Genomic DNA, 25554 nt, shown 5'->3' on the forward strand with positions numbered 1-25554 from the left:
GGAGCCCTGAAGTTAAAACTGTGACACATCTTTCTCAAGTATATGTCTCTGCTTTTTTGTTTTGTTTTTTCTCTTGCAGTCTTTTAGGAATCTGACAAGGTGTCTCAGTGCTGACAGGTAAAACAGTTACAGGTAGAACTGGATAAGTGGGAAGATTATTTGACAGGAAAGACTCAAGGCAGTACAGAACACCGGCAAAACAGGCGGCAACGCCAAATTAAATCCAAGTCTCGACATCCTTTTAATAAATCATTTCATAAATTACAATTGTAATTACAACGGTCACAAAAATACATTTCAATAAAATGGATTTGTAGAAATAAATCAAGAATCACATTAAACCAAGTGTAAAAAGGAACATGCTTGGCACACTTTCTGTTTGGGTCTCAAAAGAAAACTTCGTCAGGATCATAACTGGCAATAAAAAAAAGAGAGTGGTGGGAGGGCTATGATTATCCTTTTTGGTTGAATTTATCCAATACTGCCAGCTAGCATGGATTAAGACCCTCCTACACAATAAAATGGCCAAATTGTCACCCCCCCCCCCCCCCCCCACAAAATGTTGTTTTATAATGAAAGACTCACTCTCTATAGCATTTAATATGATGGAAAAAAACAAATATAAATATCTTCACAAAGCACACGTGTGCATTTGTCTCAGAAAAAGTGCTTCATAATTTCCCAATCGTATTGTTTTCTTTTAGGTAAACACCCTTAAACATTATACTTTATTTTAACCCACACTGAAAGAATCCGCACAGTGTCGTGTTTTCAATTCAACCTTCCTGTAATTCGGCATCAAGTAAAAGCATTTACTTTAACCCTCTTGGTAACATGGCACCAGGCCTTCAATGACTATGATCTGCCTGCAATACATTTCACTCAGTATCCTCCTGACTGAGTCTACACCAGGCAGCACCAGTCTTTGAATTACAGAGAGAAACAGCACAAAAGTATTCATAAATACATACATACATACATACATACATACATACATACATACATACATACATACATACATACATACATACATACATACATACATACATACATACATACATACATACATACATACATACATACATACATACATACATACATACATACATACATACATACATAAACTGATGGAGCTGTAGAACTTGCATTAACAATACAAAGTTAACCAGCTTGGATGAAAACTGTCATGTGAGAAAGAAGTCTTTCAAGTTGAGTGTGATTGCAAACTTTAGAGTCTTCACTGGAATGAAGGTGGCTTAAATTTCCTCACTGACGAATAGAAAATAAGCGTTTGTTCTTAAAATAAGACATCTTCATGCTCTATCATAAGCTGCACCACAAGTTTTTGCTGCCTCATGTCATTCAGGGTTGTCAGGGCGTTCTGCTCCGGCGCCTGCATCAGAGTTGGGCCGAAAACGATCCCCAGGTTCTCAGCACTCATTAAATTGTACTTTTCAAACATAGTTACCCTGAAAGACAAAACATAATAAGTGTGTGAGGAAATATTGAAAAGCTAAACAGAACAAAACAAAAAATAAACATATTAAAAAGGTCAAAATGTTGATTTTTTTTTTTTATAAAATCAACTTAAAAATCAGACTTTGTTTGGAAGTTATTGACAAATTCCTTAAACTGAAATCAGTTCCAAGTTCAGGTGGAAATACATGCATATTTATAAAGAGGTTTAAAGACCCCCTCCAATTAAAATCACGTTTTTGGCCTTTTTCTCATGATGGAGGACATATACAATTGCATTTCTGAGTATTTCTGTATTCAAATCGTAAATCAGAAGCAGACGAAAAAATGCAACTGGAAAAAGTTTGGAGCAGGTGTAGGACCTCAATTGCGGGCCACAAGCTCCCTGCTTCGCTCCATCCCGATGCATCCACTTGCAGACAAATAGATCCATGTACGCATTAGTTTTTTTAAAACCTGGCCCAGAACTGTATGGCTGGATAGCTTCAATATTGCTCACCATTTTTGTTGCACCGCTAATATTAGGTTGGGGGTGTGAGGGGCTGTAAACTAGTGGGAGAGAGTGTAAAAATATGGATTATAGGAAATGGAGGATGGCTTACTCCAGGTCAAAGGTTCCATCCATAACTCAGAGGGGAATTTCTGATAAACTCCTGCTGCTCTGCAGAAACTATGTCATAGAAAGCAACACAGTTTTGTTCATTTTTTCCCCAAAAACGGCATAATCATTATTAAGGGTGTATACAGACTGGAAAAATCATTTGTTTTGGACAGAGTCTGCTTAATTTGGTCCGGATTGAGTCCTGAACCTTGCATTTGGTCTCTGTTCGACTGCCGTCAAGGGGAAATTCCTGTTCTGGACAAAAGCTTGTAAACAAAACCATGTGACTAAAGATCTCTTTGGTCTTTGGCTAGGAATTACAAGGGTGGGGGAAAGCAACTAAAGGCAGAAATTATGGAACTTCTGTGCTTTGCAATCCTTGTCGGGATAGTCATTATTTTACTTATTACTTATTTAAACTTTATATTTTGTTGACCAATATTGAATGCCTGCATCAGCATCAGGTACAACACTTTTTATTGCTACTTTGGTACGGCGGATGCTACCGCAAGAGGATTACTGGCAAAATGACAGATAAGAGGATAGGCTGATAAGAGTCTATGACATTTTCAGGAAAACAGTGAGAATCAATGTGGATCACGTTAAAAGATTATTTAGATGAGAGTGCGTTCTTCTAAACACATTACGAGTTGGGATTTTATGGCATTGTTTTTAAGAGAATTCTTTAAGGAACTACAAAGTAGCTTTTAGGATAATGCCACAACAGCGCCGGGGGGGGGGGGGGGGGGGCATGTAACGACACACAGAAAAGCATGTAAGAAGTGTTAAAATAAATGTTCTAACAAATAAACAGCTGGACATTTCTGTTTGATAACACAACACTTGCTGCTTTAGATTTGTCCACGGCTCATCCGTTGTGTTATTTCTAATCTGTTTACATCACGTGACCCCCAGCTACGATACCCATTTTGGTCCTGTTATTCCGCTCCGAGAATGGATTGTGTTCAGACTGAGGAATCTTAAAGTGAACCAAAGCTAAGTCCAATTGGAAACGAACCATGACCACCTCCATAGATGGGTCCAAAAGCGGTTCCTGGTCCTGGACCATAGTCCGCTTGGGTGTATTCAGACAGAAAATTTGTTCTGGGTGATCGGAGGAAACAAACTTTGGCTGGTTCACTTTAAGCGGACCTGATGTGCCCATTCTGAATAAACTCTAATAGATCACTAGGAATGCTTTTAAAATTTATCAAAAAGATGATTGGAGTGGGACTTAAACAAGTATGATGAGCAAAATAAAACAAATAATTAGCAAAAATGTTGAAACAGTCAGTCAAAATGTTCAAAATGCAACAGTTTGGGTTAACCTGCAGCAACAAATGACACTAAACTTAGCTGCTTCCAGGAATTTACTGGCGTGAGGACCAATGGACATTAACTGACCTTCTGAGGTGGGCCATCAGGTAGCGCAGTGTCTCATAGTGTGCTGGGGGGAGCTGAAGCAACCCTTCATGGATGGCCTCCAGTCTGCATTCAGCATTCGGAATTTCTACCCAACACATGAGGAAACCATTTCAGCCTCAGACCCCCACAGTGGTGGAAGAATATCGTCATCAATTAAAACAAACAAAGAGGAGCTCTCACTTGCAGCTTGAATAAATGTGGAGTACAAGTCAAAAGTAATGACTGGAATGGGGAGATCTCTGAAGTAGAGTTTCAAAGCACCCGCAATTATGTTGATGTCTGCATAGGCACTGGCACTGATATCAACCTTCTCGCCATCTGTTGCCATAAATCAGAGAACAATTGACTGAGATTAAACATACGGATAATTATGGAGGAAGGATGAACGATCCAGTGAATATCCGAAAAACAGACAGTGTTCTGTAAGAAACCAGAGATCCAGACTGTGATTGACAAACCTCGATCAAAGGACAGCCTCACATCCTCGATGTGTTCCGAGAAGCCAGACACTCTGTACAGACCTTCAGATTTCATACCTGCAACAGAGATTGACGTCTTTTTACACACAAAAAAATCTAATTTTATCTCATCTAGCGCGAGTTCATTTTTCATTTTGTCCGGTCTGTGGACTGGTTACCTCTCAGTTCTATCTCCCGAATGCACATATCCACCACCATGGGTCGCATGGTGTTGTGAGCTTTGACAAGCGTGGTGAGGTCACAGCTGAACACTTTCTTTATCCTGCGCAGGTCAGGCTGACAGTCACTGGGAACCAGTTTGGAGCACTGTTTGTGTACATTCAGCCCACAATCTAGCACAGCAAAGTAAAGATAAAAAAAGATAGATTAGCCTCAGGCAGATAATAGCAGAATCATCATGCAGGGGTAAGACCTGCAGCTTAAAAAGCTTTCCCATAGTCGGTGATAAACTGCTCAGTCACACAGAACAGCTGCAGCTCTGTGTGCTGCGTCAAAAGTAGATAACAGCAGCAAGGGTGAGGGTTCTCGTTGCAGGTTTGGTCGCATGGAGTGTGTTGTGCTGGAGCACAGCTAGAAATAAGGTTTAGCAGGAGATCTAATTGCAGATGGAGGGGTTCCACTAGAGTCATTCTTCAGAGAAATTTTTTGATTGCCCGAGCCAAGCTCATGCTAAGCGTGATCGTCGTTCACAGACAGAGCAGGGCAAGAAGATAGGAAATGAAAAGAGACTCAAGACAGTGGGGGAGGAGGAATAACGCTCCTCTTTCCCATAGCACACGAGGTGTCTGATGATACCAGTGTTCGCCTCTGGCTTATCAGCTTAGAAAATGTCTCAACAACAAACACTCTGTTTTGGTAAAGAGCAAAACTAGTGCACACATCAGTTTCAGGGCTGAGTCTGTACGGGGACTTAAACTCATGACAGTCCCGATACCTCCCTGAGCTTTTGTAGAGAACCAATCACTTTTTTCAGCTAATTTGATCATTTTTATTATCAATTTGAAAAATCCTTTAAAAATAAATGCATGAAAAATATTGAGACATCAACTTATAGAAAGTCCTCAAAAGATTGGCTTCTTCAGCTTTAAGATTGACCTATGTGGGAATTTTGCATCATGACCTTTTGAACTTTGGGTTTTTCTCTGACCAATGTAAAATGTCTACATTTATTATTTATGATAAATGTTAATACCTTTATATTTACTTGCAGAATTTTATTCTATCACTAGAAATTTTGATTTTCCAAATCATCCAAGACATTAATTGATAAATTAATTAGGAAAACTTAAACAATATCAAACAAATTCTGACATTAAATAACCACATTTCGCATTGAGCTATTCTGATAGATGCTGATATGTAGACAAAAATAACAGTCTCCAAAAAGCTAAATAACTTAGCCCACAAATAAGCCCATTTTATGTGTTCACAGCTTTAAATTATTCTTCCAACAACTTGTAACATTCAGCATAATTTGCACATTTTCGACAACACTAAAACAAACACAAACAGAAAGATTTCTGCACTGACATTTGATGTTGAGAGAGTAAATTGTGGATTTTGAAATTACAAAAGCAACTTTGGCAGAAAGAGATGTTTTAAAATACAATTAAATCCGTTAGTGTATGAAAATCGGAACCGACAGGAGGCTTTTTAGCAATTTACCAGCGTACCAAACAAAGACTAACGCCACAATCAACCCAACTGTGGGGGTTGAGAAACTGAAATGAGAGGATGTTAGCAGAAAATCACATGTTATTTTTATAATCCCGGATTTACATGACGTGAAATCCCAAAATAATCTGCATATTTAGGCTTTATGTTTACCTGAGCAGCGGACCCCCTGGGCGATGAGGCCCCACATGAAGTTTGCACAATATTCACACCAGTGCGGCCCTCGAAAGGTGTGTACCTGTGATCAAAAAAAACATTGTTTAGTAAAGGTTAGCAGCTGCTGCAATCTGAAGAATCACCCCCCTTTGATGGAATGGATTACAATCCAAAAAACCATACAGGACAGAGCCCCTCACCAAATAAGAGCATACGTGTATATAAAAGGCAGCTTAAAGGATTTTCTACAATGTGCATCTGCTGCTCGGCAACCGGATACATGCCGGCCAGCGCAGAGGTAAGCCCTGAATGTCAAAATAACAGATGTAGACCGACTCTGTACCCTGCCGTCACTGATAAGATGAGAAATGGAGCCAAAGGTGGGTGCACGCACATGCACGCACCTTCAGCGCCACTTTGAATAGGTATCAGTGGGCAAGTAAACAAAGACAGCACATGGCAGATGGCAAGTGGATGGTTTTAGACGAGCTTCAAAGAAGTGGTGAACAAAAGAATGGGATCATTTCAACATGCCTGTTAAACTAAACATGAGATACAAGTCCAAGAATGTTGAGTTACCCAGAGGCAGCGTCACCAAATTCCCCTTTGTGTGTTCAGAGAAAAACATAATTGCTGACCACTTTTCAAAGGTCTCACAGCTCTATAACACTTTTTACCAAATTAGCCTGAAACAAAAATAGCTGTAAGTGCTTTAAGATCAATAAAAACTAAAGTGTTCTGCTGTTAATAGGTTGTACGACAGAGCATCCATTAGTTCCCCTCATTGCATTCGAGTGTCAGCTGGATCACTTCTCATCACAACAGTTACAGACACTGAGTTAGCACAGACAAACATCAGCTTTTCATGAATCTATTTACCAAACTGAGGGTTTTTTATTCTTTACCTTAAAGTTGTGGATCTTTTCGTAGGAGCACTGCTTCTCAGGGGTGTCCTTCAGGGCACTCCTTCTCAGCAAAGGGGAGGAGATCTGTGGACAAGATGCCAGCAGTTTAATGGGCTTCCACAAGAGAGTTCCTTTGCTCCCAAGTTTGACTCCTAGAGCCAAAGCCAGCAACTCCTGGTGCTTCCTCTCTTGTTTTTTAGCCTTGTGGGTAAGAAGCTCCACTCCTAAACCTCCCCTGTTTCCGTCAGCCTCCATGCTTGACTCCCAGAGACTCTCCAGACTCTCTGCTGGAGAAAGGTGAGGAGACGGTATGTGAGTTCTGTGCAGCAGACGCTGCTGGCAAAAGCCCAGCTGGGAGGTAGACGCTCCTCTTCACTCCTCTGTGACCTGGGAGAGCGACGGGTGAGAGCCAGCACGTGTTGGAGTCTGCATCTGCTCTGAAACCAGTGGCAGTAGTGAGCATGAAGAGACAGGGGGGGAGCAAAACGGGTAGTGGGCGGCCTGAGGGCAGGAGTGTGCCTCCAACAATGGTCCTCTTTCACACACCCAGAGAGGGAGGAGAGACAGAGAGATCGGTCCTTGATGGGAAGTGGTTGGGATGTTGGGAGTGAGGTGCTGTCAGGACGGCTTCGCACAGCTCAACAGCTCTGTAAAGCAGGATCAATAGTGCAGACGCCCTCTTTATAGCGCACAACACACTCCCATTAGCACACTGCCTTCCGGCCAATTCACTTAGCTGCAGATAAAACTCTTCTCCCAGTGCAGTCTGTCAGCACAGGATTCTCTAAAGGGGTCACTACTCTGGGCAAAGTCAGAGTCAAGACAAAGCCGAGGCCGTAAAGACGCCAGTCTGCGGGGATTCCCCACAATGCTGTCCAGACTGGATCTTCCAGACACTACTGCTGCTCATCCCAATCAGTTGTCTAACAGAACCTCCAGATCTGGACTTTTAATTGAGATTGGGAAAGATTAGGTCCTTAATCCCAACACAGAGTATAATCCACCAGTGCCCAAATCCAAGTAAAATCCCAAAGGAAGCTCATTTTGTTGGTCTGCAGACGTTTAGTTTAATACCTGTGGGGGGCTGTTGCCATATTTACCCAAAAGTTCAGTCAGCAAACAGTACAAGCCATAAAGATGTTTGCTCTGACAAAAAAACATGCAACTCTAATAAAGGTTTAACGATTCATCATATTTTGTTTTTTGCTGATAAGATTCATAGTTGATATTGATTCATTTTGAACGATCCGATTTACTGACCTAAAATCGATCCAGGTTAACTTTAGCTAAAAATTAAACCAGTGTGACTCAGAGATAAGTACCTGGATACTGAACAGTGCAGGTGAAGTCTTCCTGATTCCTTGTATTTCTTGCAAGATAATCAAGTGTAAATTAAATAGGTGTACAAACAAACAAACAAGTAAATAAGAATTTATGGCAAATCCATTCCCATTTTAGTTTCATTAAGTTCAGCCCACTGTTATTTTTCCACATCAAAATAATACAAAAGGAACCCAATCACGTGTGTTGTCCGCTATGATGCACTTTTTACGTTACAGTGAAATAAACCTACCGGGCCTCAATTCAAATGGTATTTTCCAATATCGATATAAACAATTTATTTCATTTTCAAACAATTTTTAATGGGATAGGTTGATCGGATTAACAACCTGCCTCAGACAGATTGTTGTGTTTGTATCGTAAAAATATAGATCAATTTATCAGTTAAGTTGATTAATCGTTACACCCCTAGATAATAACTATACAACACAAACTGGACTTTTTATTAAGCAGTGAGGGCTATTTTAAGTCTAAAAGTGAACTGATTCATTAGGCAGGAAGAAAGTTCAAAAAGTCGGGAAGTGTGGATTTGTAATGAGAAAAAGCAGAGAGCAAAATACCTGCAGGCTCAGATGAAAGACTGCAACACAAGTTCTGAAAAATGAAGACTTTTTGAGTTCCACCCATCCTTTCTATGATGATAAATGAACTCTTAACTGAAAAAGTGACAGAACAGGTGAAAATCGTTGTCACCATTGTTGAAAGTCTTTGACAAGGCCTACGCATGCCATGCAATTTTAGCTATGCAACTAAGTCTGCAGAGACCGATGACAAATAGACAACTCTCAGATATTTTTGCCCCTGGGAGGAAGGGAGGAATGGAGTGCAGGGCTGGGCTGTGTTCTTTGTCTGTGGGCAGATGGCTTCTTGTCTCTTAAAGAAGAGCTTGAAAAAAAAAAAAAGTGTGTGTGTGTGTGTGGGGGGGGGGGGGGGGTAGACAAAAGGTGGTCCACACTACAAGCCCATGCTTTCATTTCTGTAGCTTGACTCTTTTATTCTACCAAGGCTTTGTGAGGACACAGCTGAGTGAAGAAGAGCCCAGCTAGAGCGCACAACCACCCACAGCTCAAACAAAACAGCTCCTGCACCACAACAAACAGAAAAATGGGCACGTTGTGAGGAGAGCAATAAGAGACAAAACAGAGAGGAAACTGAGTCTTCTTTGAGAACAGATTAAAACAATCAATGCTTTTGTGACTGAGGTCGAATAATAAATAGGGACTTTTAAACATGAGGAAAAAGTTTGCATGACTCCACATTTTAAAGATATATTTAGTCGTGCAGCTAAACTTATCATAGAGCAAATGGCAAAAAGCAAAAAAATGTAAATAAATTCCAACAAAACACATCTTCCATTAAAAAAAATCCTCTTTCTAGAATATTCTAGCACAGTAACATGACTGTCAGGAGTCACGATGAAGAGACACTTATGTGCAAATTCCTGCACATGCAAAGGAACTCTGAACTGTTTATCAACTCAAGCACCCCTTTTCACCTCAGCAAGCACTTTAATTACACCAGGATCCACAGTCATGGCATTATATAGGTATTAACCTGACCCTGAGTAAATACAGATGAATTTTCTCAACACAGTGAAGCTACTGTGGCTGTACGTTCTCAGGGCGTGGCTGTAGAACTGGTAAACATGCAGTTCAAAAGGCAACCACAGATGTGAGCTGAGAGGCCAAGTCTCTGCTTCCCAGGCGTGGGATCGCTGAGCTGACAGAAGACAGCTTCTTTCCCTTTTGAAGGTGACAAGCAGGTGGCTTTCAAGCTGACAGTCTGCCAGTATTACAGCTGACTGAGCTGAGGAGCCTTGGGTCTAAATTTGAGATCTGTTTTCAAATAAATGCAATGTAATTGTCGGAAATATAGCAAGAGGCATGTTTGAAATTTGCTTGCAAAAGAGAGGTTATTGAAAAATTCTGCAAAAAACAGCTTCAGACATCAAGTCAAGCAGTAAATCCAGCTTGGAGGATTACTGCTTGACTGCATTCAATAATGCATTGTTTTTTAAGCAAACAGAGATTAGTCCGCATGTTTTGGTGAGTTTGGGAGCAGCATCACAAAAGTACTGTGTTTGCCAGCCCAAAAAACAAAAAGAAAGGAAAATAATGATATTAATACTGCAAACTACGCTTCATCTATCTGTCCTTGGCTGTCACTGAGTGACAAACTCAGCTGACATTCTTAAGACAAAAAAAAAAATCCCCATAGCAATAAATCATGAAATAGTTCAAGAGGGAGGGGAGGATGAAGAAAATCTAAGCTTCTGCTAATGAAAATAGCTGGCCATTAATCTCTCCAAAAAGACAGGCGGTAATAGTTTAACACTGCCACCTAGTGGAGAGAGCTCAGTCTTGGGCCAGACTTCCTCGATCCTGACTAACAAATCATTCACAGACTCTAATCAGACGACAGCTTGTGAGAACAGTGCAAAACATTGTGTCTGATATGGATGGCAGGCAGAGCAAAGTCTCTGCTCCCTTCGGTCATCATTACCTTTCAGTGTAAGCAACGAACCATGGAAGCAGTGAACACACCCAAAGGCAACACAGGATTACATACATCTCACTCACAAACAGTCTCTTAGAAGAACTCATTTCACTCTAAAAGCAAAGGAAATGTTTCCTATTGCAGAAATTAAGGAGGAGCAAAACATTACATTATCAATGTCAGAAAAGTACAAATTTGTACATTTTTATAGATTAGATTTTCCCTGTCTTTTGATGTAATCCCAGTTGACACTTAGATCAAGGCTCTATGGGTTCTGAACCATCTGTTACACAAATCCTTTTTGGTTGCGTCACCTTGTGGCTCTGAGGGTATATTTGGAGTGCACCCTGATGGACCGTCTTTTGTCTAAAACTCTAAACAATAAAAATACAACTTCTGGTGAACAGCCATAAAACTCACCCTTTCCTCCCTCTGGAAGGTGACTCGACGGGGTTCTGAGCGTGCACGGCTCAGTCGGTGCACCATCTTGTCTTTGATCAGGGACGTATAGCCGAGATGCTCATAGATCGGGTTTGTGGTCATTTTGGCAATGTACTCCGCCGCCTTGGTCTCGATGTAAAGAGTGATGAGGGCATCAGTTACAAGGTCATGAACAGACTCGAACCTCTTCTCTCCAACAAAGTGTTTCCCATCATAAAACAACCTGTAGTTGAGTGTCTGATCTCCAAACCTGGATTAAATGAGCAGATGAAGTCAAATAAACCTTGTTGAAAAAGCTGAGAAAAGTCTGGAAAGTGGGCATGATGCTGTGGATACAGGTAACCTCAAAGCATTGGTACCTTAAGGCCAAGGTGTGTGTCCCTGGCTGTCTTTGACTCTCCCTGATGAGATAAGCACCCTCCACCCCTGCCAGCAGCTGATCTGCATACTCTCGAGGGATCATGCCATGGAACCTAAAGACAAAAACTGAGCCACATATTTCTTTATGATGGTCAAACATGCGCAAAAAGTAGTCCCACTTACTCTCTGCCATAGTATTTAGGTCTGGTCTCCATCTGTAAACCAGAGGAAGAAATATTACAATTAAGACTGTGTGAAATATAGAGGACTCCAAACCACAGCCTCAATGACCTCCATCTGTGCCCCTGCGTCTGTTCTCAGCCGCCAAACCATAAAGCCAAAGCACTGAGTGTGGAGATAAATTAGAGGCAACAAAACAGCAGGTAGAAAATGGCCAGCTGCAGAAAATTAATATCAAGTGTTTTCCGGAAGGATAGCTTTGAGGGACTTGACTCCTTTGGGTGGGGACATTTTTGCACCTGGATGTGGTTTGGTGGCTGTCCACTCTGCACAACAGAGAAGAGATGGTTGAGGACCAACGTGCTGCAAATGTTACACAGCTACAACAGCTGAAAAAAAAGATTACAAATCATCAAAAAAAATAAAAATACAAAACGAAACCAAAAACAATCAACATAGTCCATTCCATAATTTACACCAGGGGGCTGGTTTGAAAATAAATCATACCTGGAGCCAGATTAGTTAACCAAGTAACCACTGGGTGCCTTTTTACCCAAGTAAACTACTATTCCATCCAACGTAAAACCATATAACAGAAACAAACATATTTACACTGAGGCTAAAAACCTTTCTACACCTGAGATATATGCAGAAGAAATTTATCTGGACTTTATAATTTAGTTTCAAGTCAAACTGGGGTCAGAAACTTCTGATTGACAACTGACCGGCTTTTGATTTGAGCAGTCTCACAGTATGAAATAACAGGCATGTTAGTGGCTATTTGCAATGTTAAAAAGTAAAGGGCTAAATTAGGTCTTATATGCAGCAAGGCTGTCCAAAAACTGGCTTCAAAAAAGCCGAATGTAAACCAGCAGGTCTCGTGACCACTTACTCCATCAACCTTTTTACCTCTATGGGGTCTGTTAGCCCTCCGACTATCAAATACTCCACTAAAGAGGCCCTTTATCTCCTCAATCCAACACATCACCAACAAAATGACTTTACCTGCTTACTTGTTTGTGCTTATTTGGATTTGTACTCTGAACCATTTCGTTATTATTGTTTTCTCTTTTTGACTAGCACTGCATCTATATCATTTAATCTTTTTGGTTGACTTTAGCCAGGTGGTTTATCTGTCTACACTGTAGATTAACCACACCAAGGTTGACTAGCAAATCAACTAAGACCCTTGTTTTCAAGTAAACCGTGGTTCGCTTGCTTTGGTCCACACCAGAGCTCAGATTAACATCAGCCAAAACATAGTAGACTCAGAGTAAACCCAGTATGTTTTGGATTTAAGAAACCTGATATAAACCCTTAGTAAAAAACATTTCCATATTTATGTTTTGTAACGTTTAAAACATTTTCACCTCCATCAGGAGACACTTATTCTGATTGTTGACGTGTCCTGACTTCCTGCCACTCTTGCAGAATATAGCAACGAAGCTCCCCTAATGGATTTGTTCACATGTTGAAGTATCCCTTTGAGCTCACCCAGTAATCTCACAAAAACCAACCCACAGCTTTGACTTTGCTCCTGACAGTGGGAGATGATGCCAAAAAAAAAGGATGCAGGAGATGTAACGGATTTTGCAGAATAGTTCGAGTTCCGCTGTCTTGTTGTGGCTGCGCGGCAGAGGCTGGACTGCATTCCAGAAAAACCTGGCAGAAAAAAGCTAACAAAACAGCTGCAAGCTTCTAAGCAGGATTTACCTCTTAACTTAACTCTTTTTTTCTGTCTTCAACTATCTTTTCCTGTATTTCTGTTTTTGAGAAAATCTTTATAAAAAAAAAGGGTTGAGGATCGTCTTTTTAAAAAAACAGTGTGGTGTATAGATGCATTAAAGCAATCACTCACGAGGCCTTCAAAGAAAAGTTTGAAAACCACCACCACTCCTCTCAGGTTTCCAACGACTAATCTGGTTCTTAGCAAGATTTTTTTTCCATTTTAATACTTTAGAAAAACAGTTGTGTTTTGGTGCAGGAGTAGCGTGGCTCCAGACTGGTTTAGGATACAGAAATAAAAAATATAAAACTAATGGGGCCATTAACAATCTCAGTGGGTTTTGGTTTCTGACCAAACAATATGAGGTGACATTGTGCAGTTGCATAATTGAAACACAGATGGAGTTAATGCTTTAGTTGCATGACCACTGGATTTGTTTTCCATTACATCCCCCTGTAATTACAATCCCACAATTGTTTTTGCGCATATTTGCCCGCTAATGTCAAGCTGTGTGATATTACTAGAATTAAAACATTTATCAGCTAGATTTATGATTAATGCATGAAATCTGGAATTACATCTGTAAAAAATTACTTCTGAAAAAAGGAATTTCCCACCCAAGTATAAAACATACATTTTGCCCCTTCTTTTCACTCCTACTCAGCCTTTAAACTAACTGAGTTTTTCTTTTTTTTCTTTTTTATTTACTAGATATGTACTAACCTCCTGAGGACACGTGACCCTCTTTGGTCTTGGGGCCTCTTGCTGTAGCTGGTATACTGACAACAGAAAGGAAAAACACTGATAAAATTTGTCAGTTCTTAATGAGCTATAAACAGATCAATATTTCTCTCCCCAGATTATTCAATTTGTTTTGGTAGACAAATATGGTAAAGATATAGATCAGAGAAACAGAAAATACATTTTTATAGTGTTTATAGAGAAAACTTGTAGGCAAAAATATATATTATCTTTTGGTTCTTACGATTCCATGAGCAAAAGTATAAAAAATTGCAAAATATGGACAACTCTATGTACTTATAGCTGCAGCCATTGTTATGAGGAGGGGGCGCAGACATCACATAAGGTGACGTAGAGCATGCATCAGAAGCAACATACAGTACGTCTCTGGTCCAGTGTTCCAATCCTGAACTTTCTGAGTGAGTTAAGGGTTAATACGGAACCAGTCATCGTAAGTAAAGCTGACAATCCCTGTCCTTCTATCCTCCCCTTTTTTCAAAAGGCACATTTTTGACTTGGATGTTTTTTTCTATGCTTTTCCCACTCTACAAAGCCACGCTGCTATGCTTGGGACCCCTGGCATTGAGAACCCTTACCACCATTTGTACCCCACTTGGTGTCTTAGAAGACACACAGCAAAAACAGGTCTCTTAGAAATAAGTCAAAAATTCCTACCCCATTGACAGATTTTCTTTAAATAAGAACAAAAAATATGTCAATGAAAAACGGTCTTAGTTTGATTCTTATTTTGATAAAAACATTTTAGTATGTTTTCCCTAACTAAGATTATTTTGCTATTGAACAACTTTCCTGATATGATCGTTTTTCCTAAAAACACAGAAGAAAACAAGACAATTTTTAATAAAATAAGGTATTTTTACTTTCTGAAGATTCAGAAGTTTTTTCAGTGCACAGGCCACACCTTGTACATTATAGATGTCAGAATATCTTCAAGGGCTGCAGTGCATTTCTTTTATTCCAGCAGCTTCCCTGGTTTTTCAATTTTCTGCTTTTCACAAAAGTATTCTTATAATAACATTTTTCTAGTGACATATGTAATAGAAGTTTGTACTGATGTTCAGCAGTGTTTTCTATGCCTGACTAATTTGCACTCTTTTAGTAAATTAGACTGATGTCCTAAAAAACAAGCTGTGATGCAATGGAATTGTGCAAAAAATTGTAGAAATTGGTTTAAAAACAGAAAGAAATAACAGAAATAAAGCATTTATACCACAAGATTAGTTATTTTTGATAACCCCATTTGTCCTTTCTGCATTTGGACCTTAATTATCTATTATTTCACAAAATTCCTTGTCTTCAAACCAGACTCTAACTAGGAAAAACCCGTTTATTGCAGCTTTTGAGTGCAGAAACTGTTGTTTGTGGCTCAGTCCTCACTGTGGCAGATTTTCCTAGCAGGGGAAGGAAGACTCCTCATTGTGAATGATTGTACTTTTTCAAGCTGACTTAAGCCAACCAGCAAGATCTGGATAGCGTCCATTTCTATCACACCGACACCTCTAAAAATATCTCCATAGAGGGCCAAAGGATACAGATGGATGACTTTACTAAAGGGCAATCATCGGAAAATTCCGCAATTTGCCTTCTGATTACAGGAACAGATTTGAGTAAATAAAGATCTATCAATTGTAATTAGTTTAATGTGCATCACACGAACTCTGAAGAGTCCCAACGTTTCATCCGTGAGGAAAAAGAGGACCTCATTGTAGCTGATCCCTTTTGCAGGTAGAGAACCCTATTTTCTGAGATGCCGGTAACCTATTTTACTTGGGAATCTACTGATTTGCATTTGTTGAGTGAACATGCTTTGTGGGCGATTGTGTCTTTTGTGTATATATGTGAGTGTAGCCTTTTGGAAAATGCAGTGTGTCGAACTGCGGTGTGCTCAGCAAGACCTAATCCTTCATAGTATAGAAACTTCCCCATGAGAAAGTGTCCAGATTACAAACAGATGATAATATTTACAGCCAAAAATAAAAAAAAATATTGCCCAATTTTATTTAAAATAAACTAGTTACTCACAGTAGGACTTCCATATGGGGGGCTGATAATCATCAGGGTCTGTAAAACATGAAAATCAAGAACATTAATGTCTTAAACTCATGCATGATGCCCTTCCTCCCTAGAAACATAGACTCCCTAAATTATTGTATTAAGCAGGAGCTCGTTGTCACAACTATGTCAGTGTTGTTTATGTCTTTGCTATAATTAAGCATACGCCTTTATACTGCACAGCTGCCACTTGAGAAAGAAAAGACACATCTAATCATTGAGTCACCTCCAGGCCAATCAATATGAATGTGTGCTTTTTGTGTGTGTGTGTTAAACATTGTTTTGCTCACACACATGATCTATATTAATCCGATGCAGGAGCTCAAAAACACAACATCTCATTATAAAGATATGAGCACAAGCATGTCAGTCAAAGTTGAGAGAGGTAAACAAAGAGGAGGTTCCTCTGCAATATATGTTTACATTGTGAACTTTGTTTGTCCGTTAACCCAAGACTAGAAGTAAGTATACCTGCTCTGCCATATTTCATAACATGACCCTCCTAAAACACACCCTTTTCCTGACGTTCACTACTGAAGCAGGCTGTAACAAGAACAATAATATGCTTTTTTCCAACACACACAGTATTAAATCAGTTTCTTTATATTTTCCGACAGAGAAACTCCACTTGGAAAGTATTGGAAAATATAAATCGTAAATGTCAGTGTTGTTTTTCCACCATAACAATCACTTATCAAATCTAAAAAAACAAATAGAAGTGATGAGTAACCAAGGTAACCTAAACACAAATAGGTGTTCAGATAATACGATCATTGTGTAATATGTTAAGGTTTTGAATGGGGAGGTTATGAACTGCATTCAAAAACATTGCTTACTGGCTTGATCCCCTCTTGTTATAGATAAAGAGCTTATATGGCCCAATGAATTCCATTGTGGGAAACTGCATCCTTTTACATCTGCAAGACTGCAACCGGAGCTGATAGCAGCAACTTAAGAAAGTGCTTTTTATCCCAGCAGATTCACTGCAGCACTGCACTGTGGGTTTCCCAGAAGTGGTTCTGTGCAGCACTGCAAAAAAATAAAAAAAAATAAAAAAGCCTGCGGAAGAAGTGCTGAGCTGCACGGATGACCAACTAAACCGAACTTCACGAAGAATCCAGCAATTTCAAAAAAATCATTCATGATAGCTCATCACATTGTAGTGATATCTAAAAGTAAAAAGAAACATCTGTAAAAAAAAAATAAAGGCTAAAAAAAGCTTTTAATTCAATTTTCGATTGGTGACATTAAATTCTCTATCCTTAAAATCCAGCAACAATCTGTTAGCCAAAATAAAGTGCTTCACGAAACTAAAATGTACTCCACAAGCCATGGATCTATGATATAAATACCACAATGGAGAATATGACAGACTTAATTATCATCTGTATAATCACCACGTGTGACATTAAAGTGATGCTAAAGAAGATGGAGAGGTGACAGGGTGGTTCAAGGGAGTGTGCAGATGTTGTTTTAGTACAAAGAAAGACAAACATCGCAGCCTTTGGAGTGAAGGAAACCAACTCATCTTGAGTCAGCCAACTCATGGTTTTCAACTAGTTCACCTCTGGAACTTTAAATTCCCTCGGTTTTATTATTATTTGTGTTGTTATGCAAGACAGTTTATTTCCCGCAAGAAGGAGGAAAATTCTTCTCGTCTACAATTTTTCAAATTAGTTTAAATCTGCACCTCATTGCCAAATAGTACATAGCACAATCCGACATTTTGTTTTTTTCGGGCACAAACAAGTAGATTTGAGAAAAGGAAGACAAAGACTCTCAGACAACAGAACGATCTTTTTTGTCAGATACATTGGCTGCTGAGACAGTGCCAGAAGAAAACTAGGCAGTGAATTTGAACGTCAATTTCACAAACTGAATAATGAATTAAAGAGAACACTGGATTACAAATATATATTGAAAATGAAAATGTGGTTGGGTAAATTTAACTTGCTTGTTTTAGAAAACCCAAATTGGGGTTTTTAATTGGTTCTGAGGTGTGAAGAAAATGAGCAAGTCTGCTTGTCAAGCATGCAGACAAGGAAAACAGACTAAATCATCTGAGGAAATTAAAACATTCAGTTTTTTATTCATCCCCATCTTTGTCATGATTTATTAAATCCATTAAACTGTGTAATGAGTAAAAAGACTTTCAAAAGTAAAGATTATAAATGTCTTTGCGACTGTGAAGCAATAACAGTCTCATAACCTATGTTGTATATATCATGATATACTATAAATACCACACAAACGAGTAAAACAGCAGTTTTTTGAAGAATACATACAGCTCTCACTAAATATTAAATACTACAGACATCCCTGCAGATGACTCTGAGCCGCTGCAGAAGAATTTAGTGAACTGTTTGCAAAATGAGTCATGATGGTCCAGATAAAACTTGTTCATTTGAAGCATTCCTTTGTATTCATCCTCAGATTGAAGCCTCAACGGTCTACAACAAAATAAAAATGTGGTTATTTGCTTCATTTAATCAAATGAGCTAGCGCTTTGTGGATCTGTGAGATGAGTTTCAGGTAGATTAACTGCCAAACTCATTACCCGCAGGCTGCATCAATATTACTGTAAAACTGAGCTGCTAAATTCTGTGCACCTCTGTTGAATTTTCATCTGTTCCACGCTGTAAATGCAGGCACTTCTTTGCTAAACTGCAGCAGGAATTTTGAGTGAAAAGTGTGTAAAGGATTTTTAAAAATTACAGAAAAATACTGGCTTATGCTTAAATCATTTACTAAAATTATATCTGCTTTTAAAGTTGACTTTGTTACAGCTAAAAGACAATTTAGGTGCCCACAATTGCTGCCTGCACTTTTTGAAAATGACACAAAAAGGAGGTAGATGCTTTAACAAGACATGCTGCTGCACAAGCTCTCTGTTCCACTATGAAAATTAAACTAAATAGCTTTCAAGCTCATTTTGCTGATAAATGCACATGCTGTCTTGGAAAACGAATCATTAAATACTGATACTTTGTCACTGCGGCTTTTCTAAGGAACGCAATTTCACCTGGTCAGCTGCCAAATAGTTTCCTTTAAGCGTAATTCTTGCTTATGTCAAATTACATTTTAGTCTAAAATTCTGCAGCAGCTTTGGCCACATGGGAAAAAATGTGCTTAAGGGGTCTTTTTTTTATACACTGACACATAAACAAAAGCACAAGCACACACCCAGAAATACAAAGGGCTTCAAAAGGAATTTTAAAGTAGTTTAAACTGCTTCTGTCGTGATCTGCTGCTGCCAGAAGCATGTTCTCCAAAAAAGAAACCAGTACACTTTTAATTTGGGTTGTCCCCCGTTACCCACAAGTCAGAAATATTCAATATTATGATTACCAGAAGGTATTTGCTTTAATGACAAAGAGAATGCTTGATGAATGAAGATGGAGGTGGGACTTTTATCCTAGGAGAAAATGTTTTCTCTGCACTCCCTCCACACGGAAAAACACATGGAAAAAGCTATTCAACCTGCAAGGACTTTTGCAGGGGTGCTTTAATTACATGTCTGATAAAAGCTCAGGTTTTGAGTTGGCACAACATGCCAACCCTAAAACAGCTGATCCTGGCAAACGTCCAGTCACGATCAAACAATGTGTCATTGTGTTTCTCCTTAAAGAACCCTTGTTTTTACCCATTCACCCACAAAATGTTTGGCTCATAGTAAATGAATTTGTGTTTTCTCTTTTTGAGGTTCATCTCCCATCTCTAATGTGGAACATCAAGATAGATTACTCTCCAGAATGCCCGCATGGGACAGAAAAAGCAACAAAAAGAGGCAGTACATTCTGTGGGTCAAGATTTGGGAACATATACATGGCTACATCAGCAGCTTTGGAGCTGATTTAATAAGCAAGTGTTAACATGTTCTTGTGCTTTTCTTTCCCACTGTCTGATCACAATAATTCTCAGATGTTTCCGCAAAGATGTTGGTCTGCTTTTGGCCCAAATCACACATTCAATATTCAGTTCAAACACATTAAAAACATGGTATTTTGAAGTGTCTGCATGCTTTTCACAACAATAAGACTAACTTGGCTCTAAAACAGGTATTGAGAACTGTTTATTCCATTCTGACATGATGAGTTGCTATATATGAAAAATAAAAATAAAGATAATAGACATATTTCCAACAGTCACCGGTAAATATAGGTAAAGTATACGTAAAAAGAGCCGCAAATAAGCTTAGTTTTTGTCTTTTTTTGTTGTGACATGGAAAAACGATAGGCATAGAGTTTCACAAACAGACATTTGTCTTTTGACAAATGTCTGTTTGACAAATGTCAATCACCTGACATTTGTTGTGTACCTGTTGTGCTATAGGGAATGCCACATCCAGCGTGAGTCTGATGTGAAGCTATAAAGCAAAAGAAAGTCCACGTTATAATTGACTAAACATCTGAAAACCACGAGGTGACAATACTTTTTGTGACACTCGACATTCATTTTATTTATTCCTTGACAGCAGCAACTAAAACCACACTATTAATCCTCTTAATGACATCTTAAGGATCCATTCCAATGAAAATTGCGCTTTTGGTGTTTTTAACATGTTCTTGTTGTGTTTTTTCTGATGACTGAGGATATATGTCAAGACAATTAAGCCTAAAATTGCATGTTTGAGTGTCTCTTGATATCGTTGTGAATCAGAAGCAGCAGAAAAAATAGTGTTTAAAAAGAAGCTCATTTTTTACGCAGGAAACATGCTGGACAGTGGGCCAATGACCAGCTCCCTGCTCCGCTCCATTCCGATGGATCCACTTGTAGACGACTACATCCATGCACGTCTTTGTTTTCCTCATTTAAGCTGGCATCTGGCATTAGGTTGGGGGTGTGAGGAAATGTAAACTCAGAGTTTTCAGCAATGAGGAAGGGAAGCGGGGCGGGGTTACTCTGCGCCAACGGTCCAGCCCAAAACTAAGAAGTGAATTTCTGAAGAACTCCTGCCGCTCTGCAGAAACTATGTCCGAGAAAACAACAAAATTTTTATTTTATTTTTATCTAGAAACGCCATAATTATAATTAAAAAAATCACTGGGAATGCTTTTAAAACAGATCAAAAGAGGAACATAGTGGGACAGAGTGGGGTTTTTGGCTTCTAAGGCAAAACCAACCCAACTCTCATAGTATTCATTAATATTTTTAACTAACCTTTTTTAACCTTTTTACACATACACAACTTGGAATTTTTTATATTAAAATAACTGAAAAATAAGTTGAGGTAACTGTTAACAAAACCTTTATTTTTTGTCCCAGTGGTCTTTTAAAATGATTGTGTGGTTTTTAGCCAAAATCAAAAATACATATTTTTTGTAGAGCAGCAGGGATTCATTGGAAATTCGCCTCTGAGTTGTGGGCAGGACCGTTGGTGCGGAAGTTAGCCTCTGCTAATATTCCATCATTTCTTTGTTTACACTCTCTTACAGCCCATCACAACCCCAACCTAACATTACTGGTGCAACAAAAATGGGGAGCAATATTTGAGCTATCCAGCAGTACAGTTTTGAGCTCAGACGATGAAAACAAAGACTTACATGGAACTATTTATCCGCAAGTGGATGCATCAGAATTGGAGCAGAGCAGAGAGACTTTGGCCACCCATTTTAGCTGCTGCATCACAAATATGAGCTTTTTTCAAACCGTGGATTTTTATCTGATCCTGAGCCATCATGATTTAAATAAAGAAATACTCAGAAACGCGGTTTTAATCTTACATTCTTTTATGTGTCCTCCATCATCAGAAAAATGCTACAAGAACAAACACCAAATACATGATTTTCATTGGAGCAGATCTATTTTGCTAAATAAAAAATAATTTCAGTTTGTGGCTATTTGAATAAATAAAAATGTAACAATTTAAAGATTGATTACGACAAGCAATGTAGCAAATGTTCATAAGGTCACTTGATATGAGCAAAAAATATCTGTGATGCTACTGTATAGAATTTAAAATGATAGACTGACACAATGTGATATATGGCTCACAGAGCCAACAATAAGGCAATACAACTGTTTCATGATTTATCCCAGTTCTTTGTTCTAGCAGAGAAATATGTTTATCAACAAATATTTGGCCTTAGTGCCAGTGTATTAATACAAAATGCTGTGTTATTGGTATTTTCCTGTCTTCCCCATGTACTTCAGTGTATAACAGATGTGCAGAGATAGATACACTGGGTGTACATTTTGATTACCCTTGGGTACATGCATACAAACAGGAATGACAGCAGCATAGAAAATATCATTTTAGAACATTTTTTTTGGCTAGCGTCAGCTGACCAGATAATATATGACAGGTGTGAGGCTGTCTTTCAGGGGTGAGCTTGTTTGATTCAGCCAATAAAAAAAAAAAAAAACAAGAAAAGGAAAAACCTTAGGGATCAGGAATGAGAACACACTGTGTAAATTCTGTACAGAACATGCTTTTTCTGCCATTGATGCAACCAATCATATTAGTGACAATTCTCCAGCTCTGTGTGTGTGACAAACATGCAGCCCTTTATGAATTACCCTGCAGAGCAAGAAAAACTGACATGTCCTCGGTAGGACTGGCAACCTGTCTACTACCCCCCCCCCCCCCCCCCCACACACACACACACACAAACACACACCCCTTCAGCCCTGAAGGGGATAAAGAAAAATGGATCCTAGGATGAAAACATGTTGAGGCAAATTGCAACATTTACAAGAAACATTTGCAAAATCCTGTTTAGCAAACAGCATCTATGTAAGTACATGGCTGGAACTCTGTTCCTCCGATTAGTTTTTTTTATTAAGGTCAAAGAAGCTGTACAGTTCAAGCCATGTCCCTTTGATTTTCTACTACCTTCCTCCTTCTAAAGGGATCTGCAAAGTGACACATCCTGTTATGCATTTACGTTGCAAGAACATGCAGGAACATCTCTGTGCTCCAAAAGCAGCCAGTAAACCTAATCGCTCAGAAACAAAAGGGATGAATGCTGCCAGAAGAATTTATAGCAGTGAAAAAAAATTGGAGGAAACATCAATAAATCAATGTTTACTTCCCTAAACTAATTATTGTGAGAACAATCAGAGGCATGGGGGCAAATTTAATGAATGAACTTTGTTTCTGTACAATTCTCCAAATAAGAAGCCCCCACGAAATTCACGTTAGAATGATATGCCTCATAGACGAGATTATTGAAATGTTGTGTCTTTTTCCAAAAGAGCTCTGCACAGAAATAATAACACCCCTGCGACAATTACTCCAAATCTGGCAGCACTGCATCTTGTAACCCCTGATAATTACATTGCAAGTCCAACTGTAATGACAACTCTCTCGGGCCGCAGATAGACAAGACTTTCTTCTCAAAGCAGCAGTGGTCAAATGCGGCTTTCTGAAAATGCACACATGATATAATGTTTTGTGAGGCATGTGGTTACCACAGGCTGGATGAGCTTGGAAATGATTGTCTGTCCCGCCCACATGGGCAGCACCTTGGGAAATGTGACGCTGTAATGTGGCCTGGCTGGGATGCAGAGACAGTAAAACAAACACTGTGTTTTTTTACCCTCATATCCTTCTCCCTACCAAACTCCCACATCCAGCTTTTCCTAGAAATATCAAACTCAAAAACTATGTGTGTGCTTTAATGTGACATTTCCTTTCTTATCATCCCACAAAAAAAAAAAAATATCTCACCGCTACTGAGTTTTGACATTATCCTGGCAATCGTGAGCAGCTCACTGAACCAAAAGAAAGTTTCTATTTGGGTAGCTGATCCAAATTTTTTTCCCTTCATTCTGTGAAGGCCAGAGTCACATTTTAGATCAGAATTTTGCACAGTGTGTCTGCACTGTAATGCACCTGGGGAAACAGCAGCAAAGTCTCACATTGGCCTGTGCCTTCCATGCTAGAAGATTCAACAGGAGTTTTGTGCTCACTTCAGCACTTTAAATTGTCTGATGTCACTCCAAAACTGCATTCCAGATTTTTTCGTCTTCAGAGAACATCTCACTCTGGTGCGTTTGTAAAAAAAAAAAAAAAATGGCAGTCAAGCAGGTAGAAGGTCAATAAGATTGGCGGTTCAAGGATAACAAACACTCAAAAGCCTTCCTCAATGTTCCCATCCAGTCTCCAACACTGGTCAATCCACTGCTGATACCAGTTATTTCTGAGACCAAATGCTTTTCCATGATTCTCCAAAGATTGTGCGAAGAGATGTGCATTTGTGGGACATTTAAAGGAAATTTCAATGTTCTTCTTTTTCTTTTAATCCCAAGTAAATAAAGCATTTGAATGACTTTATGTAACACAATGTAGAAGTTTGGTAACAGCAAATGAAGCAAGTAGTAATACATGTAATCTGAAATAACAAAAGCATCTAAGTAGATTTTAATTTAAACAAATAAATTCAGATTTAATCCTCAATTAGATTAGTTAACTCTTACCAGAGGACATGGATGAACCTGAGAGGCTGGAGTTGCTGGATGCTGCCATCCCAACCAGTGAGTTTTGCGCCTTGGTCACTCCCGTTTGGCCAAAGTAGGCTCACAGCTCGGGTGCGGCGGTGCCTCCATGTCAGTCCGTTTCACCCCAGATCACTTGATGTTTCCTCTCATCCTGATCCCCTCCGTTTGAAGGATCCCTTCGGCTCGGATCGCTGTGCGCCTCAGCGTGCAGCCGCTGCCGCATTCACTGACGCTGCAGACGCAGGAGAGTAGACAGGCTGCAGGGATACGTTTGGTTGATTATTCGGCTTTTCTTGACACTCAAAAGAAAACGCTTGGGTCTCTGCCGCGGACAGGCGCCATGGTTCCCATGTGCGCCGCTTGTATGGAATATTTGTTAATTTACGCACCACCGCGTCGACGCGCCTTAAAGAGAAAGTTTGGAGCTGTGCAGACAAACGGAAAACAAACAACCGACCTACCTCAGTCTGCAAGAATCCCAGACTGTTACAGTGTCTTCTCCTGTTAAATGAATGATTCGTTCAACCAGCCAAACCACGTGTGATCAGTTCCTGAACTGCATGACATTTTTTTCCAAATGTCATAACATTCTACTTTGCGTTAAAAGCGCCCTATGGGTGATGTTTACGCGCCATCTGGTGGATTGATGAAAGAATTGGGAAAGAGAACCAAGGAATCCTTTCAAAAGAAGCCCAAACATTTATTTCACTTTATTTGAGAATAAATATCTATAATTGAAGACTAGGCCAAAAAAACTGTGGACTCTTTACTGTTAGGCCAGCTCACTCTCATATTCTGGAAATGCACAGAAGCTGTTTCACAAATGCACACGCTCCGGATCACAAATATATTTATGCAAACACGTAAAAAAAAAAATCACAAATGCACATGAACGGTTTCACAGCAAGCAATCTGGTTCACAAACAGTTTTTTTTTTCTCTTTTGGGGATCTTTTATTTGAAGTATAAGTGAATTGAAGTAAATCCACTTTCTAGAACTTAATGTTCAAAAGGTATGGATGTGGTCATTTTTGAAATG

At 39.3% G+C, this 25554-nt stretch overlaps 1 protein-coding gene across 4 annotated transcripts; it reads right to left on the reverse strand.

The window, feature by feature from the left end:
- Positions 1–217: 217 nt before the first annotated feature.
- On the reverse strand, positions 218–25095 carry chn2 (chimerin 2). 4 transcript variants are annotated; one of them, XM_020710122.2, is made up of 15 exons: positions 24978–25095; positions 24496–24773; positions 20393–20440; positions 16045–16083; positions 13984–14039; positions 11538–11569; positions 11354–11467; positions 10974–11244; positions 6717–6800; positions 5809–5893; positions 4140–4313; positions 3961–4038; positions 3683–3820; positions 3482–3587; positions 218–1469 (listed from the first exon to the last, which is right to left on the reverse strand). In XM_020710122.2, exons 2-15 carry the CDS (start codon positions 24542–24544, stop codon positions 1298–1300), a joined length of 1446 nt encoding a protein of 481 aa, XP_020565781.1. In that variant the 5' UTR covers positions 24545–24773; positions 24978–25095; the 3' UTR covers positions 218–1297. The 4 variants fall into 4 exon arrangements, with proteins under 4 accessions (XP_020565781.1, XP_020565783.1, XP_020565782.1 ...); XM_020710124.2 differs by having other exon boundaries at positions 24496–24748; positions 24978–25085; XM_020710123.2 differs by lacking the exon at positions 24978–25095 and having other exon boundaries at positions 24496–24944.
- Positions 25096–25554: the final 459 nt, after the last annotated feature.

This window comes from Oryzias latipes, chromosome 16 (genome assembly GCF_002234675.1).
Source record: "Oryzias latipes chromosome 16, ASM223467v1".
Taxonomy (NCBI): Eukaryota; Metazoa; Chordata; class Actinopteri; order Beloniformes; family Adrianichthyidae; genus Oryzias; species Oryzias latipes.